Source organism: Xenopus laevis, chromosome 7S, assembly GCF_017654675.1.
Source record: "Xenopus laevis strain J_2021 chromosome 7S, Xenopus_laevis_v10.1, whole genome shotgun sequence".
NCBI lineage: Eukaryota > Metazoa > Chordata > Amphibia > Anura > Pipidae > Xenopus > Xenopus laevis.
The window spans coordinates 89,326,985-89,352,645 of record NC_054384.1 but is presented as its reverse complement, the minus strand read 5'-3'; the positions used below and the strand labels follow the sequence as shown (position 1 = coordinate 89,352,645).

Here is a 25,661-nt window from a genome sequence, read left to right as displayed (position 1 = left end):
GATGTCCCAGTTCTGCGTATATGAGTGGTCAGTCAAGAACTTTAAAGGTTTCCTTGGGAGAGAGGGTGTGCCTGACTTTGGAGCCTTTTGTACTGGGTCTCTGACATAGTTTAACAGGGGTTGTGTGGTGAAAAATCCAGCCATAACAAAGTCTTGTGAAACTGTCCAAGCTGTTGAATCTGTGGAAGTACAGAGAGAGGCCATCCTGTTCCCTGCCAAACTGATAGAGACTCAGAAGGAGAAAGGTGCCACTGGTGAGCTCGATCCTGCAGCAGAGCTGCCTGTAATCTCCTGTGTGACTGCCTCTGACAGCACCCTAGTGAGTAAGCCACCCAAAGGAGGATACTGGAAAAGATACAAGCATGGGGCCCCAATTTGAAGACAGGTCTTGTGCATTTACTAGGGGAGATTGTGGATGCACACCTAAGGCCAATTTCAAAAAGTTTAAAGCCCTGTCTAAATGATTCAAGTAAATATGCAAGTGCATGTAATTTTGAAACAGGGTTTTTTTGTTACAAAGTTATGATCATAATATTGATAAGCCACCATACCACGTCAAGGTAAAACCCCACATGGTGGTCCCTAACTTATTTATCTTTAGTCATAGTAAAAAAGGAACATTACCTCTCTGTGTAGTAACAATTCTTTATGTAAACATCTCCTGTGCTTTGGTTTCAAACTCTGTGCTAAATCTTCCCCCGCCAACTGCTAAGCGGCTTTTAAGTGGGAGAGACTGCCTTAACCAACGCCCATTTTAGAAAAGTAGAAGTCAGGTGTTGTAATTAAAGACAAAGTAGAGTGATATGTGCAGTTGCATGTGTAAGTGAAATGTGAAGGTGTGTATGGTAGTGGTAAGGGAAAGTGTATGTGTATTTGGGAGTATGTATGAAAGTAAGCATAGAATGAAAGGGTGTCTTGTGCATTTACCTGCTACGTGGGAGCAGCTGCTAAGTTCCAAAGAGAGAGTTACTGGTTACTGTTTAAGGTAGTGCTACCTGGGGTATAAGAGCTCTGGGGAAGGGACATTCTATTTGAACTTAACTGTGTGGTTATTAACCCCTTCCAGAGGATTGGGACTTTAATAATAAAAAGTACTGTGTTGGAGAAACAGTAAGGTACCTAATAGTGAGTTAGGTAGCGTCCCACGTGTCCCCAGTGCAGGAGTGCATTGTGTATTAGATGCCTAAGTTCACTATTGTGTTTATATAAAGTTTATATCTGTTTCATTTGCAAATTGTGTGTTTTATTTGTCCTAGTGGAAGTTCCCTGAGGTGTGCTCCTCAGTGTTCCCTAGGTGGAGGCACTGTAAATCCCAGTTCCCAGTACTTTTGATACGCAAAAGGGACTCAGGGCCCCTGGATTGCCAAGGGTTAATTGTGATTTAAAGAGACAGTAACCAAATTAGGGTTACAATTATTTTCACATGTATTTCTAGAAATGGTTAATAATTGCCATTATACTGATAACTGAAAAGGTTTTTGATTTGATTTAGTAGGTCCTCCACTCGATATAAATGGGTTCTAGTTTCTAGATTTTATTTTTTTTATCTGTGAAGCATTTATCAGCAATACATTTCTCCATTCAATGTGCTCCTTTATAAATATTTATTTTTAAGATGATTTTTTCCATTTCCATGACAGTAAGAGCAATCCATGTGTGTCCTACACATTCGGCAGCCTTTAAAATGCTATGTTTGTACATGGTTTAGTGCCATCACAACCCACTCAGCGTCAGGCTCTGTATGGAACTCTTGAAAATATTTAGCGAACAAAAAAAGGGAGCTTAATTAGAATGGAATTCCAAAATTGTTTCATTAAACATTTTTAACATGTTTGGAAATGTTTAATCATTAAAGCCTTGGAAACTGAAGCAAAACTGATTATAGTTTTGAGTTTACCTTTTGAGCAAGACAAAGGAAAATATGCTGATATCTACAAGACACGCAATGTTCTCAAAACAAAGACTACAACTTAATAATGCATGATCCATTGGTATTAGAGGCAGGCAGGGACCATGCACTTTCGGCTAGGTACATTCCATGTGAAACAACAAAGAATTCCTACTGTGCACATTTTGGAAATTCTTGAGATTGTTCCATGGTTTTATGAATTTCTGTAAAATAGATTGGCTCGATCTTTATACATGGCATTCCAAGCATTTTAAATCCATCCAACAATAGTCATCCACATGTAGTTTTTAGTAATATATCCCCATTAATAGTTTTCTGTTTTACCTCCTCAGTGGTAGAACACAACACAGTTGTCCTTAGTGTGTCAGAGGTGATACAACTAATCACATGAAGAGCTCATGGAATTTGTATTTGTGTGGCCCTGATTTAGTTAACAGTGAGCTGCCCATTACAACTCACCATGGGACCACTGGAGCTACGTACACATTCTCCTGCAGCTTGTGTAGGTGAAACAAGCTATATATAAATAATCCTAAAGCAATAATTTATTCACTCTTCATAAATACTACTTTTTTCAAAAAGGGTTATTATTGTGATCTCAGGTTAAAGACCAGTGTTGGCAAAGAATGCTTTGCAATTTATATATTATATTATTATTATTGTTATATTATAATATATGTTACAATCTATGGCAGACAAGCAGTTATGACTGTTCAGATCACAAAAACAGAAGAAGTTCTCGTAAGGGAAAAGTATCAACTGATCTACAAATATCAGGGACACTGGTCAGTATCCTATAGGAACCAATAAATATACACTGGTGTACAGTGATAAGCGAATTTGTCCAGTTTTGCTTCGTCGGATGGGCGTCAAAATTATTTTTAAGCCCATCAATTTCGTCGTTCGTGACAATTTTTATACACATGCCTATTTTGTCCAAATACATTAAAGTCAATGGGCTTCCGAACACTTTTGACACGCAAAACTTTTGTTTGTGCGACTATTCTGACACGCGGCCAAATTATTTTGACGCAGTGGATTCTCCCTGCAGTTTCGCAAATTTATTTGCCAGTGGTGAGATTCGCCCCAAATTCGCAGCCGAATTTATTCGCCCGTCACTACTGGTATAGTTTACTGGACTGGAGTAAGCTTTGCACAGGTAGCTACAGAACACCTTACATGTATTGATTTCATATAGAGTCCTTAAAGGACCAGTAACATCAAAAAATGAAATTGTTTTAAAGTAATAAAAATATAATTCAGTGTTGCCCTGCACTAGTAAAACTGCTGTGTTTGCTTCATAAACATTACTATTGTTTATATAAATAAGCTGCTGTGTAGCCATGGGGGCAGCTATTCAAAGGAGAAAAGGCTCAAGATACACAGCAGATAAGCTCTGTAGAACATAATGTTATCTGTTATCCATTACTTATCCTGTGCCATATAGCCGTTTTTCGATTTCCGCCATTGCTACTCAGCAGCTTGTTTATATGAACTATAGTAGTTTTTCTGAAGCAACCACATCAGTTTTACCAGTGCAGGGCAACACTACATGGTATTTCCATTACTTTAAAACACTTTCAGTTTTTGGTGTTACTGTTCCTTTATCAGTGTCACTGCTTTTTGTTTATTTCGCGCAGTAGTAATGTCAGCCTTCCATTTCTTTCCGTGCAAAAAATAGATTGTCACAGCGGAAGCTGCAGGCAGTCTTGTATCAGGGGAGTTTTCCAGCTGTGCTCTCATACACAAAGGTGAGTATAACATGCATTGTGTGATGCATTCCATGTGTGAGAAAGGCTGCAGCTGGATGACAGAGTATTTTTAGCATTATTCTGTACCATTGTATATAAACATTATATGACAAATGACTGGCTGCTAAAGAAGATTGCACTTTTCTTACATGGCAATTAACCTCCTCAAGGCCTGTGGGATTTTAATTTTGAGATTGCACAGGGATGATGACAGGGCCAGATGCATTGCTACCAGTGACGCCATCAGTGCCGTCAACAAGAATAGTTTTATGTGCCCCGCTCTGGAAGTTTACACGTACAGCAAACCTTGTTTCGACATCACGCAGCTTACACACGGTGCACTACGGCAGAACATGCCACAATATTCATGTCAATGGAAAAATGTTTGCTAACATTCTATTTAATAATTGTTGGCTGAGGTTTCCATTACATCACAGATACTGGATGGTGGTGGGGGGTTTCAAAGGGGTTCAAAGCCTACTTCAAATGTTACAATTTGAACGCACCATATGGCCAAAAGTATCTAGACACTACTTCTAAAAATATCACTGGTACACACTGCTGAGATAAAGTGGAAGAACTTGAATGGCCTACACAGCCTTCTGACCTCAACCCAACTGAACCCCTGTTGGATGAACAGAAACATTAACTCCACACCAGGCCTCACTTGTCCAACTTCATTAATGACTTTTTGGCTGCATACAGTGGTATAACTAGATATTACTGCAGCAAATCATTTTTCAGGCCCCCAAAATGTCTAGAGGTGGACCTGTTTTACCAATTTTTTTATTAAAATTGTATATGATCTAGGGCCCCATGGGGCCCCTATACTTCTCGGGGCCCCCTGCAGAAGCAGGGTCAACAACATGAATGCGAAGCTAAATAGAATCACTGTCCAGATCCAAGTGAATGATTTTCCACTGATGTGGTTTTCATACCACTTGCCTGATGTGCAAACTTCCCAAATAGTGAATGGTGAATTTATTCGCCAGGCACAAATTTGTTGCCGGCGAATAAATTAGCGAAATTAGCAAAATTATATTTGATGCCGGCAAATATACAATTCCAATGCCAGCGAAAATTCTAGCTGCCCAACTTTAATGGGCGTCAGAATTGTCGCGGGCGTAAAAATCCGCGGTTCGCGGATTTTATCCCGTTTCACAAATTTCGCAGGAAATTCCCAAATTTTTTGTTGAATCGAAATGGGAGAAATTTGCCCATCACTATTCCCAAACAAGACATGCTGCAAATGTAAACATGGAACCCAAAAGGCAGTGCCAGTACCAATATCTAGAAATGCACCTCTATCACATCATGTGATTGACCTATCCACGTTTCAATAGGATCAAGTTCTTCTGCAATATTCTCACAAGTGAAGGTGGGAAACTTTAGCACTTGTCCAGTCTTAGGGTGGAGTGAATTTCAAAAATAAAATTATTATTATTTAGAGGTCATTGAGTGTTCATCTGGCCATGGTGCTGAAAGCAGACATTTACCCCAGAGATGACTGCATTTTCCTCTAATTCCTGCTGCATCAATCAAGCTGATAGCTCTGTTTCCCATGGTGTAAGCACACCTCTCAAACATACGTCTCTACTTTATATTAAAATCAGGATTCATTAGAGATCTGCAGCTGTATGTGGCTCAGCTGTTGGGGTGTTTATGTCATTTATGTTACTGATGGCTTAGAAACACATAGAGCAGTAAAACACATGTTACAAACTGAACCAACATACTTAATTCTAAGAAAACAGATGACAGCTTCCCTTTAATGGCAGGAATGCTCATTACCTTCATTACCAAGTCTTTACTTCTGGGATGTCTAACTTGTGCACCACCAGCTATTACTGAACTGTAACTCGTGGCATCCCACCAACAGTCTTCCTTGGGTACCTCAACCTCCCCCCCTTCTACTTTAATTAGAGGAAGTCACAAGAGGAAGTCTTCTTCCAGTTTAGAATTACTTTCAGGAAAAAGCTAAAAACCCATTATTTATACTGGTGTCAATGGGAAATGTATTCACTTTAGACTATACAGTGCAGGGCAGAAGAAAGGTAATGTGGTTAATATGTATGGTGCTACTAATAATACATCCCCTTTTGATGCTACCAAAGCCGTGTACATCCAAGACTTTAATAAAATGAAATCCCAGTCATGTTAAACACAGCAATCTGTGCACCAGAAATATTGTAAAGTATTGTAAAGTACAGTCCATTCTGGCAGCATGTGTATCCTAAATAAATCTGGTGTTTCAGAGAACTGACAGATTTGCTTCTCTCGCTGGACAGAATCTGGCACAGTCAATACTGTATTGTTACACAGTGTATTTAAACACAGCGGAAACGAAAAGCACTGTAAAACCTAACACTGCACATAATGGCAACCAGAGAGTGATAGCCAAAACAATGCGTTCATTGTATGAACTTGTGCTGCAAGTACACACAACCCCCTTCCAATAAAGTTATTCGCTCAGTCCTTTACCTACTCTAGCATAAACAAATTGTAAAGATTCACAATGCATACAGTTATATTTGTAGTCATGTCTTATTATCACTTTGTTGTTTTTGTAAAATTATACAATAATAAAGCGCATTATAAAAAAAAAAAAACAAATTGTAAAGTAAAATCAAATGATTTAATTGGTGCTTAAATTGCCTCCTAAAGATGATTAAAATCAACTTTTTTCTCTGTGTGTGTATATATATATATATATATATGAGAAAGAAAGAAAGAAAGAAAGAAAGAAAGAAAGAAAGAAAGAAAGAAAGAAAGAAAGAAAGAAAGAAACCTAGTGTATCTATCTATTACTGTATATATCTATACTGTATATACACACACACATTTACTTAGCTCAAGTGAAGGATTCGAATGAAAAAAACTTCGAATTTCAAAGTGTTTTTTTGGCTACTTCGACCATCTAATTGGCTACTTCGACCTTCGACTACGACTTGGAATCGAACGATTCGAACTAAAAATCGTTCAACTATTTGACCATTTGATAGTCGAAGTACTGTCTCTTTAAAAAAACTTTAACCCCCTACTTCGCCACCTAAAACCTACCGAGCATCAATGTTAGCCTATGGGGAAGGTCCCCATAGGCTTTCCAAGGTTTTTTTGATCGAAGGAATTTCGTTCGATTGATGGATTACAATTATTCCAAACGCACAGCGCTAAATCCTTCGACTTTGATATTCGAAGTTAAAGGATTTAACTTCAACAGTCGAATATCGAGGGTTAATTAACCCTCTCTCTCAGTAAAGGCATTATAAAATTAATATCTCACCTTCAAATCGTTACACAGTGGTGTGGCCCAGTAATTATATATATATATGTATATATAATAAAGATATAGTTAAGAGCACTCACGGGTATTGCGCAAAAAGGCTTTTATTGGAGTATTACAATCTACCCCACATCAACGCGTTTCGGTTCCGTCGTCAGGACTATACTGACTATACTAAACTGACTATATATATATATATATATATATATATATATATATATATATATATATATATATATATATATATATATATACAGTATATAGCTATAATATGTGTGTGCATGCATACAGTATATATATATATATATATATATATATATATATATATATATATATATATATATATATAATGTGTTTTATATAGACACACCTTTAGACATAGTATGCATCTATCATAGGAATGCAACATGCAAATCTAAGGTATAGATTATTAACATTAGACAATGTATCTACAAATGGAGTCTCTGCTTACTACTGATCAACTGTACTAATATTGTGTACAGTACAGCAGTCAGTTTGCATTGGATGTGTGCATCTATAGATCAATCAGACCACTTACCTTGCCTGTAACTACCAGTGTGGATGGAAGCGTATCCTGAGTTTCGCAAATAGCACGGGTAGCAGTTACTCCTGAGGTGCCACGTGCCGGAGGTAAAAGTGGTACCCATAAAGATGCTGAGGCAGGGCAGCAATAACAAGCAGTACATTGAGCACATCATGGTAAAAAAGGAAAGCTGAAAATCCCCTTATTAGAAAGAAATGGTCAAGTCAAGGCTATTCTGTAAGCAACATGAAGACAAAATGCTTGTCTCCGGCATAAAAGCTGATGATGTTGTGTATTAAACTCTGTGTTCTAAAGCACCGGGGAGTCTTCCAGTCCCTCCCACATATTTATTTTAGGATATGAAGCTCGGGGCCCACCTCCCGCAGGTAATGGACAGCCCCTAATTCTGGAAGCCAAGAAGCACAACTCCATGACATCACGGTCTCTGACAAACTAACTCAAAGAACCAGTAAGCAAGTAAAAAATAGAAAGAAAGAAAAGAATGAGAGACAGAGAGTCAGATTCCAGGCTGACAGCTTCAGGGCACCATAAGGAAGCAGGAGTCCGGCCAGGCTGTTCCACTTAACACTTTTTTTTTTTCTTTAGAGATTGGAGGGTGAAAAAACACTTAATGCAAACCAGATTTTAGGAAATAAATGCATCACATTTTTAGCAAGACATTTCCTTTATTTGGCTTGTATGTGTTGTATCCTGTAACTTTCACAATGAGAATTGCACTCCTGTTCTATTAGCCCTGTTTTATTTTATCCCTGTGTTACAATGCTGATTTCATATTCACACGGAATATCGAGGCATGGGCACATTTATTGTGGCCCTTAAAGGTGTTTGCAGTGCTAGTCACACAGTCTGATGCCATTTTACATATCATTCAGTGCTTCACCTGGTTACTACTCCAATGTAATTACATATCAAAGGATATTGTGATACTAAATTCTATAGTTAGTATAGATATAGTGAATAAAGTACCCCCTTTTGTAAAATATAAGGATATTATAAGTTACCGAGGAGTTTCATGACCATATAAAAACACGAGGCCGAAGGTCATGGAACTCCAAGGTAACTTCTAATATCCTCATATTTTACAACTGGGGGTACTTTATTTATTATAATACACAAGTTTCAGTGAGTCATGTGACAGAAATGACATCACTACTCACCGTTTATAACTGATGACATCAGAACTCACCGTTTATAAGGATATAATTTACAGGATATTCATGGCTTTTGTGTATTATATGAGTATATAGAATTTATGTGAATGTAGGGAGGGGTGTGTGTATGGATGCTGGGTTTTCATTTGGAAGGGTTGAACTTGATGGACTTTGTCTTTTTTCAACCCGATTCAACTATGTAACTATGTAACTATGACTTACATGCCCTGCTTTATGGCAAAAAAGTAAAAAAAAAAATTTAGTAGAAATTTTAGGACTTTTTCCAAAACACTGTAGGACAATTTTTCATTGCTAGGAAGTACTACCGTAAGTAATAATGTGCATCTCTCAGTAAAGGCATTATAAAATTAATATCTCACCTTCAAATCGTTACAAAGTGGTGTGGCCCAGTAATTGGTGAGACAACTCTTGGTAGTAAATGACATACCAGTAGGGATGGGCGAATTTTTTCTCCTTGTTTCACTGCGGACATGATACCAATAGATTTGGATGGCGTTAGGATGGGCGAAATTTTTCGCCTTGTTTCACTGTGGACATGATACCAATAGATTTGTATGGCGTTGTGCGTCACAAAATTTTTTGACGCCCATAGACTTTAATGGGCGTCGGCAACATTTCGCTGGCGGCAAATTTTTGGTGTAACGAAACGAGTCAAATTCGCCCATCCCTACATACCAGTATTAAAAGTAGACTTTATTAACCATTGACTCACCATTGAAAAGGTTACTAGTATATAAAGAGACTACTGTCTGTATTAATATAAAATGGGCTGCAAACATCCTCTAAGTCAAAGTTTTAGTTTTGCAAAGCAATGGCAATATCAAAGCCTTTTATATAAGTATTTATTGATAGACAGGGTTGAACACAGTGGATTATTATCATTATAATTTATATTTTAATAGTTCCAGGCGTTTCCTGATGACATTAATATAACAAGGGTTACAAAACAAGCATGGGACCAGACCCTGCTCACAAGAGCTTACACCATACACCTTATAATATCCCATTTAGTTTTCTTTTGTGGACATTCAGAAAGATTTAAGGAAACACTTAGCAAGATTCTGTGTGTTTGTGTTGCTAGCTGCAATGTTGCATCAAACTAGGATCAAACTGTAGTTTTCATAGAGGGTAATAAAAAGGTAATGACAAAGACCCTCTAATTTACACAGCACGTTAATTGTTCCATTGTCCCCTTCTGCTCTCCTTTACACCTACTCATTAACTGTGCTTAACTGTGTACTTTGCACTCTTTAATTAGTTACTTGTTACTGCCCCATATGTCTCTGTAGCCCAGGAACCCTTCTGTACACATGGCTCTGTGCAACACCTGCCAGTCTGTTAGCAGTTTGCACTTATTGGCACATTAATGTCACAATTTTGTACCATATGAAAGATTTTCTTGTAACAGTGGCAGACATTCTTGTTAATAATTTCATACCATCACAGAAATGGGTATATAATGTATTGTATGTACTTTGTATTGTATGAAGGATACAATATTCATAGGCCCTGTCTCCTTCTTGATTAAAAAAAACAAAAAAAAACCTTTTCTGGCCTTTGTTAGATATAAAACCGCATTTCAGCTTTCACATCTCTGAATGCAAGATTTTCAGGCTACACCTTGGAATAATGGATAGTTATAATAACATAGGCACTTGCTCTGATATTTCCTATACTAAGTGACTACAGCTGTAAGAGCTCAGACACAGGATAAGCTCATCAATAATAATTTGTAAAAAAAAAAAAAAAAAAAAAAGACTGTTTCCATTTTAATAGCTCTATTAGACTTATAGAATATAAAAGGGCTCACATACTATGGATATTGACACAAATGTGGAGCTTTGGAATTGGGGTGGGCTGACACAGTTTCAACTCTTTGTACTCCATTATGGGAGATACCATATACACATATAATAAATATTGTAGAAATAAATATGTGTGCAAAGTTCAATTTTGGGGTTCCATCATTTTAGCCCTCTGCTTCAAAATGCACATTGCATATTTTTCTTTATGCACACATGTGATGTGCCCAAAGTAGGAATTCTACAATTATCATCCTCTCAAAGGTGCAGGCAATTCTTCCAAACAGTCTAGGAGACTGCAATTAGGTGCAACTACCTTTATGGTATGAGCATTAAGGAGTCCTTCCTTTCAGCAGTAGGCTCAAGTGCTTAGGGGAACAGGTATGGCGCTGTGCCCTAAGATCTCTTAGTAAACCGTTTGCCTGAAAAAAAATGAATGTATCTTCACATCAGTATTAATGCTCTGCCATTTAACTGCTACAAAAGATATAGAAGTGATAATTCAATACATCTTCTCAGGGCAGGATTAAAATCAGGGTTTCTTTTTTGTGTGGAAATGTACTGGCAATTGTGCTCTGTAAATCCCATCTTAATTGAAACACTTTATTGTGGAGCATATGATAAAGTGGTATGTGAGTAATAGTTGAAGGTGCATGTATAGACAGGTAACCCTTGGACCACAAGCCCTTTGTCACAAAGTGAGAGCACCTTCCTCAACCAAAATATACATTAACAGGTATGGTATCCGTTATCCAGAAAGCTCAGAATTACGAATTATGAAAAAAGCCCATCTCCCATACCCTATCCGCAACCTGATCCGTTTCCAACTTCTGCCAACAATCAGCAAACTGAATGGCAAAGAAAAATTTGGTCACTTTGGAACAATTTAGCAGCAACTGTCTGCTTCTATGTCCTGCTTTCCCTGTTGCTTCCACACTTTGGGCTTTCCATGGGAAAAGGAAAATCAATAGTGTGGTTGGAAAATTATCCTCAAATGTAAGGGATTATACATATTGCAGTGAGCCCCTTTACAGTCCTGTTTTGAACTTTATTTAAGCTTAGCCTTCTCATTGGTGATGGGCGAAGTTGTTGCGAAATGCAAATTTTGACGCCCAGGTAAATTCTGACACTCGCGTCAATTTTGATGCCGGTGTCAAAGTTAAAGTCAAATAACGTTGGCTTGCGACGGTTTAGACGTTTCCAACACGCATTACAAAATTTTCACTGCGGTTTCGCAATTTTGTTCGCTTGCGGCGAAACAAGGTGATTCGCTGTGAATTTGCGCCTGCCAAATTTATTCGCCCATCACTACTTCTCATGACTAGAACTGCCCAGTAAATAAAAGGATCCGTGAACTTGCATTCAGTTTCCTTATCTATGGCCACAATATTTTAGAAGTCTACTCCATATGTAGAGTTTACCAGGAGTAATATCCCATAGCAACCATTAAGATGTTTGCTTTTAAACAGGTAACTGCTCCTGGGCAAACTTAGTGGCTTTTATTACATATGGGTCTCCTTTATAAACAATGGGCAAATTTGCACCTGGGCAGTAACCCATAGCAACCAATCAGTGATTAGCTTTTTTTTCAGCCAACTGCAGGTTAAACAGTTAAAGCAATCATCTGATTGGCTGCCCAGGGTTACTACCCTGGTGCAAATTTGCCCACTGTTAATAAATGACTCCAAGTGCCTTTAATTACATTACCCCCATTGGTGGAGGAGGAATTTAATAAAAGTCTGTAACGGCAAAAATAGAAAAATGTGAAAATGTATGCCTCTGCATGAACAAATTTTCCTTTACCCAAATTCAATATAGCTTTTGTGAACCCCGAAACTTTTTAAGTGAAAAAAATTGTTTGTGTCAGAAGATTACACCACCTTCAAGCACAGTTTAAAAGTGCACAATGTTCAAATAAAATCTGTAATTCAATAAAAGACTATTAAAGAATTTTAAAAGACTATTAAAGAACATTGCAAAATGCACATTTTTTTGAGAATCCCCCCCCACTTAGTTTCTGATATTTGGTAACATTTATTCAAAATTAGAGATCGACCTAATGATTTTTGAATAATCTGCAAAAATCCCATATGTTGCATACATAATTGGAAGTTTATACCCGCCATAAACAGCCTTGATTCTCATTATGATTTCAGGTCGTTTCCGCTGCCACTGGAATCACATTATCCAGACGCTAAGTTTTATTTGGCATTGTAATAGGTACAAGAACAACAAGCCATTTATCCTTCTCTAAATGCATGCACATTATCCTCCTTTCCTATTCCTCCATTTATGCACTATGAAAGAGAATGTACCATATTCCCCAGAAATATAATTGTCATTTATATATTATGCAGGGATATTCTCCAGATTATGGTGCAGAATGTATAGAACTGTCCAATACTATACCCTACTGTTGTATGCTAAGTACTGCATATGGGACACCTCTTAACCTACAGTATATCCCCTACGTACTGCAGTGCTGCGCACTGATGCATACAGAATAGTGATGGATACAAACCTCACTACTAATGTATCAGTGTACAGCTGGCATATAGCTTTCCATATGTTAAATAAACAAAAAATCCTTTAAAGATGAATTAAACCAAAATGTATTGATTTGCCTCTAATAAGGATTAATTAAATCTTAGTAGGTATCAATTAAAAGTTTCTGTTTTATTATTTCGGAGAAAGGAAATCATTTTTTAAAATGTTTGTTTAAAATGGAGTCTATGGGGCTTTGTGACGGCTTTGCAGGCAGCGCAACACGTTGCCAGCCGAAAATTCACTCAGACAACGCTAATTCACTAACATGCAAGGTTGCGTCCAGGGCGCCAAACGCTGTCGAAGTTGCGCTAGCGTTAATTCGGCAAGCAAAGCAAAGTTGCGCTAGCGTTGGCTAATTTGCATACGGCGGGAAGTTAAAGTTGAATGGACGTATCCATTGCAGCAAATACATTACATTATACAAGCCCAGGGAACCTTAATAAAATAGAGTTTTTTTAGCCCAGTGTATAGTTTAAAAAAAATTACGCTCTTTTGCAGCCTATCACCCTGAAAACAGGAAAAGACGGCAGCGTTTTTTGGGACTTAGAAAAGTTCTATCTACTCTATTGCACTTCGCCTGGTCTGAGCTGGGGAAGGCAAGTCTGGCGCAAGAGGTAACGTTCAGTAAAATCCGCATCTTAGTGAATTTGCGTAGTTACGTCCCTTCGCCAGAGCGCAACTGCGCCTGTTAGTAAATCGTCGAAGTTCCGAAATGACGTCACGCTGGCGAATTTTCACCAGCGTTAGTCACTTCGCCCTTAGTACATTTCCTGTCCAATAAACCAGAACTTTCTGAATAACGGGTTTTCAGATAAAGGATTCCATACCTGTATTACTAACCATTAGCTAGCATAAAAAATTACTCTTAAAACATCTTTGTAAGGTAAAAACATACCATTAATTCTACAAACCTCGGATTGATTTTAAAGTTTCTTTTTCAAATCCCTGTATGTTTCTTTTATAAGCAGCTGTATAAGGCTTGAGGAATTCCATTTTAAACCTGAAAAAGTGTCCAGTGGGGACCGAAACGTTGCCTTTTGATTGTTTGTATATGGGCTATAAAATCATTGAACAATTTTGCATCATTACCAGAGTGCTACTGAATTTTTTTCACTGGATGGAGAGGTTGACCCAAAAAGCAGGCAAGGGTCTTCCGGTTTAGCACCTGGAACCTACACAGGTAGATATAAGAGGGTAGAGCACTCCTAATTATCACTATTGCATTAGTTGTTCCTAAGAAACATACGGTGGTCATGTGTGACATCTAAATGTATACAAAGCACTTCATTTTTGTTACTGGCTCTTTAAGCCAAAACTTCACTTCTCTAGACCTTGTTAGGGCATTAATAACCCTATGTATTGACAGCAAAGACACCTCTCCTGGCTTCAACAAATACAGATAATATAACTAACTGAAATCAGGAACAAAATAACAATTAAACATACAGCTTAAACCTGCCACATTTGGTAGAACTGGATTTTTAGTCTCAGAATTCAAATATAGTGTATGCAGAAATGATCCAGCAGGATTGCTATCTACTGAAAAATCCATAGACATGTTCTTTCCATCCGCCAGCATTGCGGTCTGTCCTGGCAGGGGCCAAGCCGGATAAAGTGTAGTGAATGCAAACAGAGCAGTGTGATCAGGATGCAGATAAAGGAAAGAATGAGAGGAATGTGTTTGGCATAGCTAATGCCCAGAGCAAAGCATGAGGTGTCGCAGCAGATTTGAGCCGTAATATCATGATGCGACAGGTTCACGCTTCATATCTGGCAAGTGAGGCATGCCTGGGATGAACACAAGAACATGCTATTATCTGGTATGCAGAACAAGTTCACATGCAATGACAGGTATCACTTAGTTACTTAGCAATTTCTCCAAAGCCTGGGAGGTGGAAGCCTTGGTCGGCACACTAATATATACCCTGGAAGCATAGGCACTAGTAATGAGCGAATAAATTTGCCTGGCACGAATTTGCGGCGAATTGCCACGTTTCACTGCCGGCGAATTTGAAAATTTGGCGTCAAAAATTTGCCGGAACCAAAAAATTTTGGACACTCGCCACTTACTGAGCTTAGGGATCCACTCACAATATACAGTACACAAAGGGGCAGATTTACTAAGGGTTGAAGTGAATTTGAGGGAATTTTCGAAGTAAAGAAATTCGAAATTCAAAGCAATTTTTTGGATACTTCGACCCTCGAATAGGATACTACGACTTTGAATTTACTTCGACTTTGATTCGAAGTAAAAATCGTTCGAATATTCGAACATTCGATAATCGAAGTACTGTCTCTTTAAAAAAACTTCGACTTCATACTACGCCAAATTAAACCTGCCGAAGTGCTATGTTAGCCTATGGGGACCTTCTACAACATTTTTATAAGTCTTTACACATCGAATAAAAATCCTTTGATTGATTGCTAAAATCGTTCGAACGATTTTTATTCGACCGCAGGATTGCCAAATTTGTTGAAAACAACTTCGAATTCGATATTCGAAGTTTTTTAATTCGATGGTCGAATTTCGAAGTTTTTTGTACTTCGAAATTCGACCCTTGATAAATCTGCCCCATAGAATATAAATGTCACAATATAAGGATGATTAGTAATTAATACAGATAATTACTACATGGCAGCATAGAAACCAGTGCAATTAGCATCAGAATTTAATAATCAGCCCTGTAGCTTCAGTTTATATTACAGGCCATCCTTGTTTTCTGCTGGATAATTAGTGACGAGCCCTAAGCTTAGCTTCTCAACAGCTGCTCAGAGCCCACTGAACATGTGAGTGTCACAGACACTTCCCAAGATGGTGACCCTCTGTGACAAGTTTGAAGTCCTGGATCATTGCTGCTATGACAAGCTGAAACTTTAGGCTGGTGCAATATGTTTAATAGATAAAATATGGCATTTTTAACCATATTTATTTTTAGGGTTTAGTTCTCCTTTAACAGATTTACTAAAGAGCGAAGTGGCTACCCGCAGGGACATCCCCGATTTACTAACAGGCGCAGGCGCCAATTAGCTATACAGCTCATGTATAGTTGCCTTAGCAGGTATAGTTAGATAATATTTTCCATGAGAGAAGACCATTGTTCAGCCTCTGCCTAAAGAAGATAATAGAAAAAGGACAGAGGTTAATTAAAAGTAATTTTTCATTTTCATTCAGTGCATGCCATATTGTGCTAGCTGTCTGTCTGTGTGCACATCACGCTCTCTCTGGTGGAGGAAATACCTGTCTGTCTAGCAGCCCACGCTGTCTGAAATGAGCCATTGTTTAGTAGCAAATGTGCTTTTCTTTCAGGTGTTTCCAGATAAATCCAAATATTTACTTCCCTGATAGACATCTTGGGTTTGTCTCTGGTGGACGTGCCATTAGCAACCAGGATGCATAACAACATTTAAGGCTTTACAACCTGTATAATAGTATAAATGTTAATTGTAATAAACCAGTAAGCCTGTTGCAAATACAAACTCACTTGTATGTACAGTGTTGGGTTTGAGCAGACTTATGCCATTTTTCAGGAATAATGTGTTGTTATTTTTTTTAATGACTAATAGCAAAGCTTTACTTTTCTGTACCAGTAATGTATCCAGTGCCAACCCTCTTTTATTGGCCAGCATGCATGTCATGGCCTCAGCAGAGCTGCCATTGCTCCAAGGGCTTCCCAGTGGGCCCCTCGTGATACTGGCCTTGTGCATTCCTGGAGATAGATATCCTATTAAGCCGTGCCAGGCCAAGTTGTATTGGCACCCAAGGCCAGATGCCTGAACATCAATCTATCCCCCATTCCCCAACCTGATTGTGGTTCAGTCCCCTAACCCAGTTTACCAACCTGTAGCACCCAAAGCAACCACCACTGGTACCTACACCTAGGGTAGTTCTGTCTCTGCTACTCAGAGAAACATTTTGGAATAAATTCTAGAATAATTTTAGGAGGGGAATTTTGTTTTTTTACATTGAAGTATAGTCTATTTACAATAAGAGTTTATCTCAGTTGTATTGCCTCTTTTATATGAAGGCATTTTTGAGTGCACAGGACATGTTTGACTTTACAAACAAGTAGGGATTGTCATGTTGCTTGCATTGTCTAATACAATTTCCATAAATACCAACACAAATGCAACATCTATTTAAGTGGCATCCATGAAACAGCCAAGTGTATTAATTTAGTCAGCAGATGACAAATATGTTCTTTCTTCATGGCAGATCACAACATTGTACAACTCAGTGTTACGTCAAATCATTCCCAAATAGCAAACATGTGTATTAGGTAGCGCAGAACCAGGGTCAATGTTCCAAATAGAAACAGACTGTAACCTACTCATGTGCTGGGGAGAAGACGAGTATCTGAAAGAGGCAAACTGGATTGGATTATAATACATCCCTGAGAATGTGACCTCTGTTTCATTACATGGGATTAAAAAATCCCCCTCAACTTTCAGTGGATGTTTAATAAATCTGTCATAAATAATCTTTATTCGTTTTGGAGATTGTATAAATTCCCTCGAGAGTTTCAGAGTCCTCTCACCTCTTTGGAATAAGGTGACTGAATCAGGCAAAATCTGCACAGCCCAGCAATGTGCATTTATTAGACATTTTGGGTTTACTAAGATGACCTGGTAACATTTACTTAGAACGAATCTATTTGTTCCTTTTCTCTAATGCTACAAATATGCTTCAGAATCTTGTCCATATTGCCTCAACCCTTTTCTACATACTACACAAGTGAACCCCAGCACTCTCAATATATAGCCCCCTGGGAAAACATTTTTGCACAGCTGTTACTTTTCATAAAAAAGACACTTTTAGTTACAAAGTTTGTACAAAGTCTGTATAAGCTAATGCATCCCCTGAAGGCAGTGTCCATGCGTCAGTCCTATCCTAAGTGAAAAAAGAAAGTGTTATCTTCTCAGGCCCGGATTTGTGGCGAGGCCACATAGGCCCGGGCCTAGGGCGGAACATTTTTGGGGGCGGCATGCCGCCCAGCCGCTCTGTGGGGAGCCTGTGCTCCCCAGTGCTCCGGCGTGGTAGTGCGGGCAGGCGCACAGCCTAGGGGCGCCCGCCCAGCGAATCCGGCGCTGTATCTTCTGCTATGGCGCAGCGCCTAGCGAGGCACGACGTGACTGCAGGGAGAGAGGCAGCTCATACCTGGTTCCTGTTGAGCTCGGGACAAGGAGCACAGCGTCACTGACCTGCCCCCTCCCCTATGCAACGAGCTGTTAGGTAAGGAAGCTTGGGGACAGCAGCATCCCATCCACCCACCCCCTTTTAATTATGCTAGGACGCTTTTCTTTATGTTACTCTGTTAAGGTATTATTATGTTTACTGTTCTACAAAGAGATTGTCACGGTGAAAAGTTTTGATGTAGTATGTAGTGGTGTAGTATGTATATTAAACCTTGCCCATGTGCACCCAATAAGAAAGGGGATGAGCGGCATTTCAGCTTGTTTTTTCAACCCCTTTCTACAGCCCATTTTAGGGTAGGACTACACGGATGTTTCCGACGCAATCCGAAGCGCTGCGACGAAACGCCGGCGACAAATCACATGCAACGGAAATAAGGTAAGAGATAGAAATGTCGGATGAAGTCGCAGCGTTGATCCGACGCGACACAACTGTCGGATGCAGAGGCGGCGTGGCGTGCAGCTTCATCCGCTTTGTCGCAAGTGTGTCTGATCGCGCCGAAAACATCCGTGTAGTCCTACCCTTATGTGGAAGGATTTCCCAAGGTAATGTAGATGATATTTTTATATACATTGGTTTGTTCTATTTCATGGAAGTATTAAAGGTGACAGTACATTGTAATAAATCTCCTGGTCCACAGCTAGCGTATTAGGACAATTAAGGGGTTAGACAAGATACAGCTGATTCCACCATACAGATACAGATATTATATACACAGGTATGGGTTCCCTTATCCGGAAACCCGTTATCCAGAAAGCTCAGAATTACGGGAAGATCGTCTGCCATAGACTCCATTATAATGAAATAATCCAAATTCTTAAAAATGATTTCCTTTTTCTCTGTAATAATAAAACAGTAGCTTGTACTTGATCCCAACTAAGATATAATTAATCTTTATTGGAAGCATAACCAGCGTACTGGGCTTATTTAATGTTTACATTATTTTTTAGTAGACAAGACTTGAAGATCCAAATTACGGAAAGACCCCTTATCCGGAAAGCCCCAGGTCCCGAGCATTCTGGATAACAGATCCTATACCTGTATATATTTATATAGGACCAGATGTAGGCTAATGGGAGAGTGCTACAGTCACACTTGGGGCCTATTTAACATGTTGTGTAAAAAATAATTTGGGAAGCCTTAAGGAGTTTAAGGAGTTTAAGTTTAAGGAGAATTATGTTTATATTGTGTGTATGGAGCCCTGTGGCACCAGGAGGGTAAAGGTATGGGATCAGTTATCCAGAAACCTGTTATCCAGAGAGTTCATAATTACAGAAAGACCATCTCCCATAGACTCCATTTTATCCAAATATTCCAATTTTTTAAAAATGATTTCCTTTTTCTCTGTAATTATAAAACAGTAGCTTGTACTTAGTGCATACTAAGATGAAACCTTATTGGAAGCAAAACCAGCCTTTTGGGTTTATTAAATGTTTAAATGATTTTCTAGTAGACTTAAAGTGTGGATATCCAAATCACAGAAAGATCCGTTATCTGGAAAAACCCAGGTCCCGAGCATTCTGGATAACAGGTTCCATACCTGTATTAGCTTTTGCCTATAATAATGCCTTGTAAACAGAAACAGCACAGTTTCATACTTAAAATATGACTTTTTCACAAATGAACACACGTGGGATTATTTATGAGGATCTTTTGCCCAACACAACATAAAACACTCGTCTACATGAGACTAAGGATTATTATCCTCCTAAGAAATTATGTGAACAGGGGAGAGAAGAAAATATGCAAACAATCTATTAATGTTTTCTTCTTTTTGGTCAGAGATTACAGAATAGAATGTAGATTCTATTTCTGGACTTTAACAAAACTTTCCCAAAACATGAAATGACTTGCTAATCTGCCTCCGACCACAAGAATGGGCCCTGTCCTGCTTCAGACATCCACACACAGCTGCTAATTCCTACAGAGAGAATTCTGACATAATTGCACAGACATTTATATCATCTTGATCACAGACCTCGGAATAAGATCATAACATGCCACGTTAAAAATGAAAAATGCCAGATAATCATAAAACAAACATAAAAAAACATTGTAGTCTTGTTCTCTAGAATTAAGAGAGATGATGAACGGAATTCATTCAAGTTTTAATTAAAACACATCATTTCAACCATATCTTATCATATCTCAACCATTTCACATTTTGGACCCTGAACACATAAAAAGTCCACACTCCAGTCCTTCTAAGCCAAACTCCCATGGTGCCATCCCTTTGCAAGTGTGACATATGGAATTGACAATTTAGTGTCCAGTGTGTTGGCAGATAATTTGAGAAAGAAGTGTTTCCAAAACGTTGGGGTTTTTCACATTTTAGTCTGCTTTAATATGTTTTCTAATTTGCACATATACAGTTTATAATACACAAAAGCCATGAATATCCTGTAAATTATATCCTTATAAACGGTGAGTTCTGATGTCATCAGTTATAAACGGTGAGTTCTGATGTCATTTCTGTCACATGACTCATTGAAATTTGTGTATTATAATAAATAAAGTACCCCCAGTTGCAAAATATGAGGATATTAGAAGTTACCTCGGAGTTCCATGACCTGTATAAAAACACTCGGCCTTCGGCCTCGTGTTTTTATATGGTCATGAAACTCCTCGGTAACTTATAATATCCTTATATTTTACAAGAGGGGGTACTTTATTCACTATATATTACAATGTATTGCTGTATACATACATACATATTTTAAGATTCGATATTGTTACCGTTTTCAGGGACTTCGCCTCACTACCGAAGAAGACAGACGCTAGTGGTCATTCGAACTCTATCGCCAGGCGAATTTTCCTCTGGCGAATGGACGTAACTCCGCAAATTCACTAAAATGCGGATTTTACTGAACGTTACCTCTTTCGCCAGACTTGCCTTCGCCAGCTCAGACGAGTGCATTGGAGTGTATAGGACTTCCTCAATATTCTGTTACTTACATCATATTTTTTAGTGGAAAAAGATTCTATGTCCAAAAAAACGCTGGCGTCTTTTCCTTTTTTTAGAATGATAACTTGCAAAAGTCCTTAAAATTTTTTTCGGGTAACCGGGTTCCTCCATACATTTTCTAACACATGAAATATTTAACTATACAGTGGGCTTATGTGTAGGGCATTATAACAACTCTATTTTCTGTATTAAGGTTCCCTGGACTTGTGTAATGTAATGTATTTGCTGCAACATATCCGTCCATGTATGCAAATTAGCCTCAGCAAAGACCTCTAACGAAGTTGCACTAGGCAAAATTGATTGTTAGCGCATCTTGCATTGCTGAAGTAACGCTAGCAAAAATTCGCCAGCGTTCGGCGCCCTGGATGCAACTTTGCATTTCAGTAAATTAGCATTGTCTGAGCGAATTTTCGCCTGAGGAAGTGGTGCGATGGCTGCGAAGCCGTCGCTGGTGAATTTTCACTGCTTAGTAAATTTAACCCTTAGGCGCTTTACCCTACTTTTGCAAGTCCATTCCAGCTATCCGCACAGCCATGACCATATTGAGTCAAAGCATGAGATTAAGTAGGAGATTTAATAACAATTTATCAGGATTTATTGACAGTTATACATCACCACATAAAACCTGCTGATATACCATAGAAGTCAATGGGAGGTGTCTTCCACAATTGCATTCTTCTACAACTCAATCTATTCAAAACACTGCTGCTAGAGGTATTCATATTTGTCATTGCTTCATATCAACTGGTCCCCTATGCAGATCTCTTTACTACATTCTAATTTTCTCTCAAATCAAAGTGAAATTACTAACATAGTCAAGGCCGTTAGCAATGAATCCCCTCCCTATATCTCATCTTTGATCTCAAAATACACTCCTTCATGCCCGCAAAGAGCTCGGCTTTAGGTCGGAAAAGCCTGATTTTCCTGTGGAACTTCCTGACACTTCCACCCTCCCTAATGTTGAACGGGGAATTTTTAGTCCCTTTGCCTCCGAAAAGCAGTGATATCACGTCTGGTCTACGGTGATGTCACTTACGGTTTTCAGGTCGGAAAGTAAGTTTAACTGTGTAGGGTCTGGGTTGGGTAGAGGTTCTGGTAGAGTGATGTATTGGGTGGCGGGTGCAGGTCGGCTTAGGGGTCGACCCATCTTTGCTTTTACCTAGGCTCTCTGGAATCAGCTCTTTTTAGCATTACACTACGTTTCCCACTCTTTTGTTGCCACTGTCCCCCTTTTTTGAAACATGTTGCTGACATATATGATTTTTTGTTGTTGAACCATTTTTTTATCAAACACAGGTATGGGATCCGTTATCCAGAAAGCTCCGAATTACAGAAAGGCTGTCTCCCATAGACTTCATTTTATCCAAATAATTTTTTTAAAAAAATATTTCCTTTCTCTCTGTAATAATAAAACAGTACCTTGTAGTTGATCCTAACTAAGGTACAATTAATCCAGAAAACCCCAAGTGCCGAGCATTCTGGATAACAGGTCCCATACCTGCATAGGGTTTAAATCATTTGCAAATCATTCCATTTTCTTTTTATTCACATTTTATTTGGATGTAAGTCATACAGTGTTGAACAGCAGCACAAAATAGACTTACAAAATCCATTTTTCGGGGGTCCAGTGTAAATGGGTGCCCCATATAGAAAGGATTATAAATTACTTACAGTGCTTAGCCCATATTGCCAGTAACTGTATACTATAACTAAACACATGGCAATGCTTTGTCTGCCTAGATGCATATGTTTAATCATTCATTATTAACAAAATAACTCATTTATCTTTTTGATCAACGTATCTTTTAAATAGTTACAAGACAAGACAATAGCACGGCATGTATAAAACCGAACAGAGCACAAGGATAACTATATTTGTATCTATATCTACAGCATTTCTCTGGAAAGACTCCCCATGACTTACCAGCACTACAGTAAACAAAATAGTTGATTGTGAATCTGAAGCCAATAATTCTTCATGGAAGCCAAATAGCCCAGTGACATACTAAACATGAGCAGATAAATATCAGTAAGATGCTTTAGCACAGAATACCTAATCTAGTGAAAAGCGGGTTTAAAATACTAAGTACATGGCTGACAGATTTATTGGCAAGTGCAACTTTCTACAGTCCCAGCTTGTTCTCTAGCTTCATTCTCTGCCTATAAATTTGCCTTGTTGCAGGCGGTGTTTACATTGGCATAGGGAGAGCCACAGCGAGGATGGCTAGAAAGATGGTGAGCACGTCTGCAAACACATGCAAGTCTTACTGCAGAAATGAGAGGAATTATAAGGTTTCAAAACATCGCCAAGGTGCATCACTCTCAAATGTTCCAACATGTTTCACTGGAGACATAATAGGATATTATGTCTGGAATTGTACAATGCTGCACTGAATTTCAAAACTGTTTAGTAAATACATTACTGAATAAAGGGAAGTCTCGCACTAAGTCAACCTTTGAGATGCCATGGGATTCGCTAATAGTTGACATTTTAGTTGTTAATGAAATATATTGTACACGCTTAGGAAAGGAAAAAAAATATTATTAATATATTATTGTTTTTATTCTCTTTATTTATATAGAACTGATACTGTATGGTCTGCAGCACTTTACAGAGACCGTTAATCATTCATATCAGTATCTGTGCCAGCAGAGCTTACAGTCTAAGGCCCTAATCACATTCACACACTATGGGGCCGATTCATCAAGCTCGAGTGAAGGATTCGAAGTAAAAAAACTTTGAATTTCGAAGTGTTTTTTGGGCAACTTCGACCATCGAATGGGCTACTTCGACCTTCGACTACGACTTCGAATCGAAGGATTCGAACTAAAAATCGTTCGACTATTCGACCATTCAATAGTCGAAGTACTGTCTCTTTAAAAAAACTTCGACCCCCTAGTTCGGCAGCTAAAAGCTACCGAAGTCAATGTTAGCCTATGGGGAAGGTCCCCATAGCCATGGCTAAGTTTTTTTGATCGAAAGGATATTCCTTCGATCGTTGGATTAAAATCCTTCGAATCGTTTGATTCGAAGGATTTAATCGTTCGATCGAAGGAATAATCCTTCGATCGTACGATCGAATTTTCTGCGCTAAATCCTTCGACTTCGATATTCGAAGTCGAAGGATTTCAATTCCTAGTTGAATATCGAGGGTTAATTAACCCTCGATATTCGACCCTTGATGAATCGGCCCCTATGTATATGCACTGGATTTTATCAGGAGCCATTTAATCAATATGTATGTTTTTAAAGTGTAGGAGGAGTACTCAGTAAAATTCAGTTTGAAGGTGTTTGTATAGAACAGAAATAAGGGGGCCGGGGCATTGTGGGAAGGATGGGGCCCCAATCTAAGGGAAATCAGTTATGAGAAACAGAAATATTTAAGCTGAGACTCTCCAGGTATTGCCTTACTGAAACTCCCTACACTGTGCAAAGTGGAAAAAAGCTGCAATCTGCCTTTTTTTTGCACTTTGTACACTCTGTTTGTAACTTTAAGACACAAGGTATGGAAGACTTTCTCTTAAATAGTTGAAGTTTATTGCTGTGACTCCTTCATAACAGTAGACAGCGGCACAAACTTTTCTCCTCACCTCTCCCTAACAAAGACTGCTGTCCCTTCCTCTATCACTGCCAGAATAGCCACAGTATTTCCAGTTCCTGTTTTCTTTATTCACTTTTCAGTACCAACAACTTTCATAGTTCAATTTAGGAAGCACTGCCACCTAGTGACCAAACTAATTATACACAAACTATATAACAAAACACATTTTGCCACCTTACATGCTTCTGTGCACCGTGCTCTCCAAATTAGGAAATCTGGACAGGACTCACCTTTGAATTATGTGATGATCTGCCAATCCCCCTGCTATAATCTCACTCTCAATGTCACCCATCCCAACCCCTGATGTTACCAGGGCCGGATTTACATAGCGGGCGCCCCTAGGCCCAATGACGTGTGTCGCCCCATCCCCATCTCTTTTATTTGCTCAAATTTTCATCATTGGGACTGAAGCAATAGTGATCGGTGCACGGGAAATTTAAAAAAATATTGTATCTCCTGCACATCTCCGGTGTTTCTGAAACAATGAGGGTGTGGTTGGGCAGCATGCTGCCCCCTAAAATCTTGCCTCCCTAGGCCCGGGACTTGGTAGCCTTTCCACAAATCTGGGCCTGGATGTTACTCGCTTGCTGTCACCCGCCAAACCAAAATTATGGGTGACAGAACTGGCAGTGACTGTATTCGGTGTCCTGCCTCTTCTAGCATGTCATTTAAAGGTACAAGGTAGGAAGTGGTAGGAGGGCCCTGTCCTTACCAGTAAAAACAGGCTTTAACACTATGGTCAGAATTGAGCTATGCCTCCTGATGCTGTATTCTTCCCTCTGTGCTGGATTTTTTAGTAGAAAGCAGCAACCTGGTGGGCAAGTGCTCTGTGAGAACTAAGCCCTCAACACCATAGAACACGCTTTTGTGACCC

General features: G+C 38.8%; 1 protein-coding gene across 3 annotated transcripts in view; it reads right to left on the bottom strand.

Annotated features, from left to right (window-relative positions):
• Positions 1-25,661, bottom strand: part of megf6.S (multiple EGF-like-domains 6 S homeolog) — a 320,522-nt gene that overhangs the window by 87,701 nt on the left and 207,160 nt on the right. Inside the window, exon 1 of one of the 3 annotated variants that reach the window (XM_018228003.2) lies at positions 7,503-7,978. The exons of the other annotated variants lie outside the window; for them this stretch is intronic. Coding sequence (XP_018083492.1) covers positions 7,503-7,662 — 160 coding nt within the window. The 5' untranslated portion in view covers positions 7,663-7,978. Of the gene's footprint in view, positions 1-7,502; positions 7,979-25,661 lie in introns of those variants that run through there. 3 annotated transcript variants of the gene reach the window in all.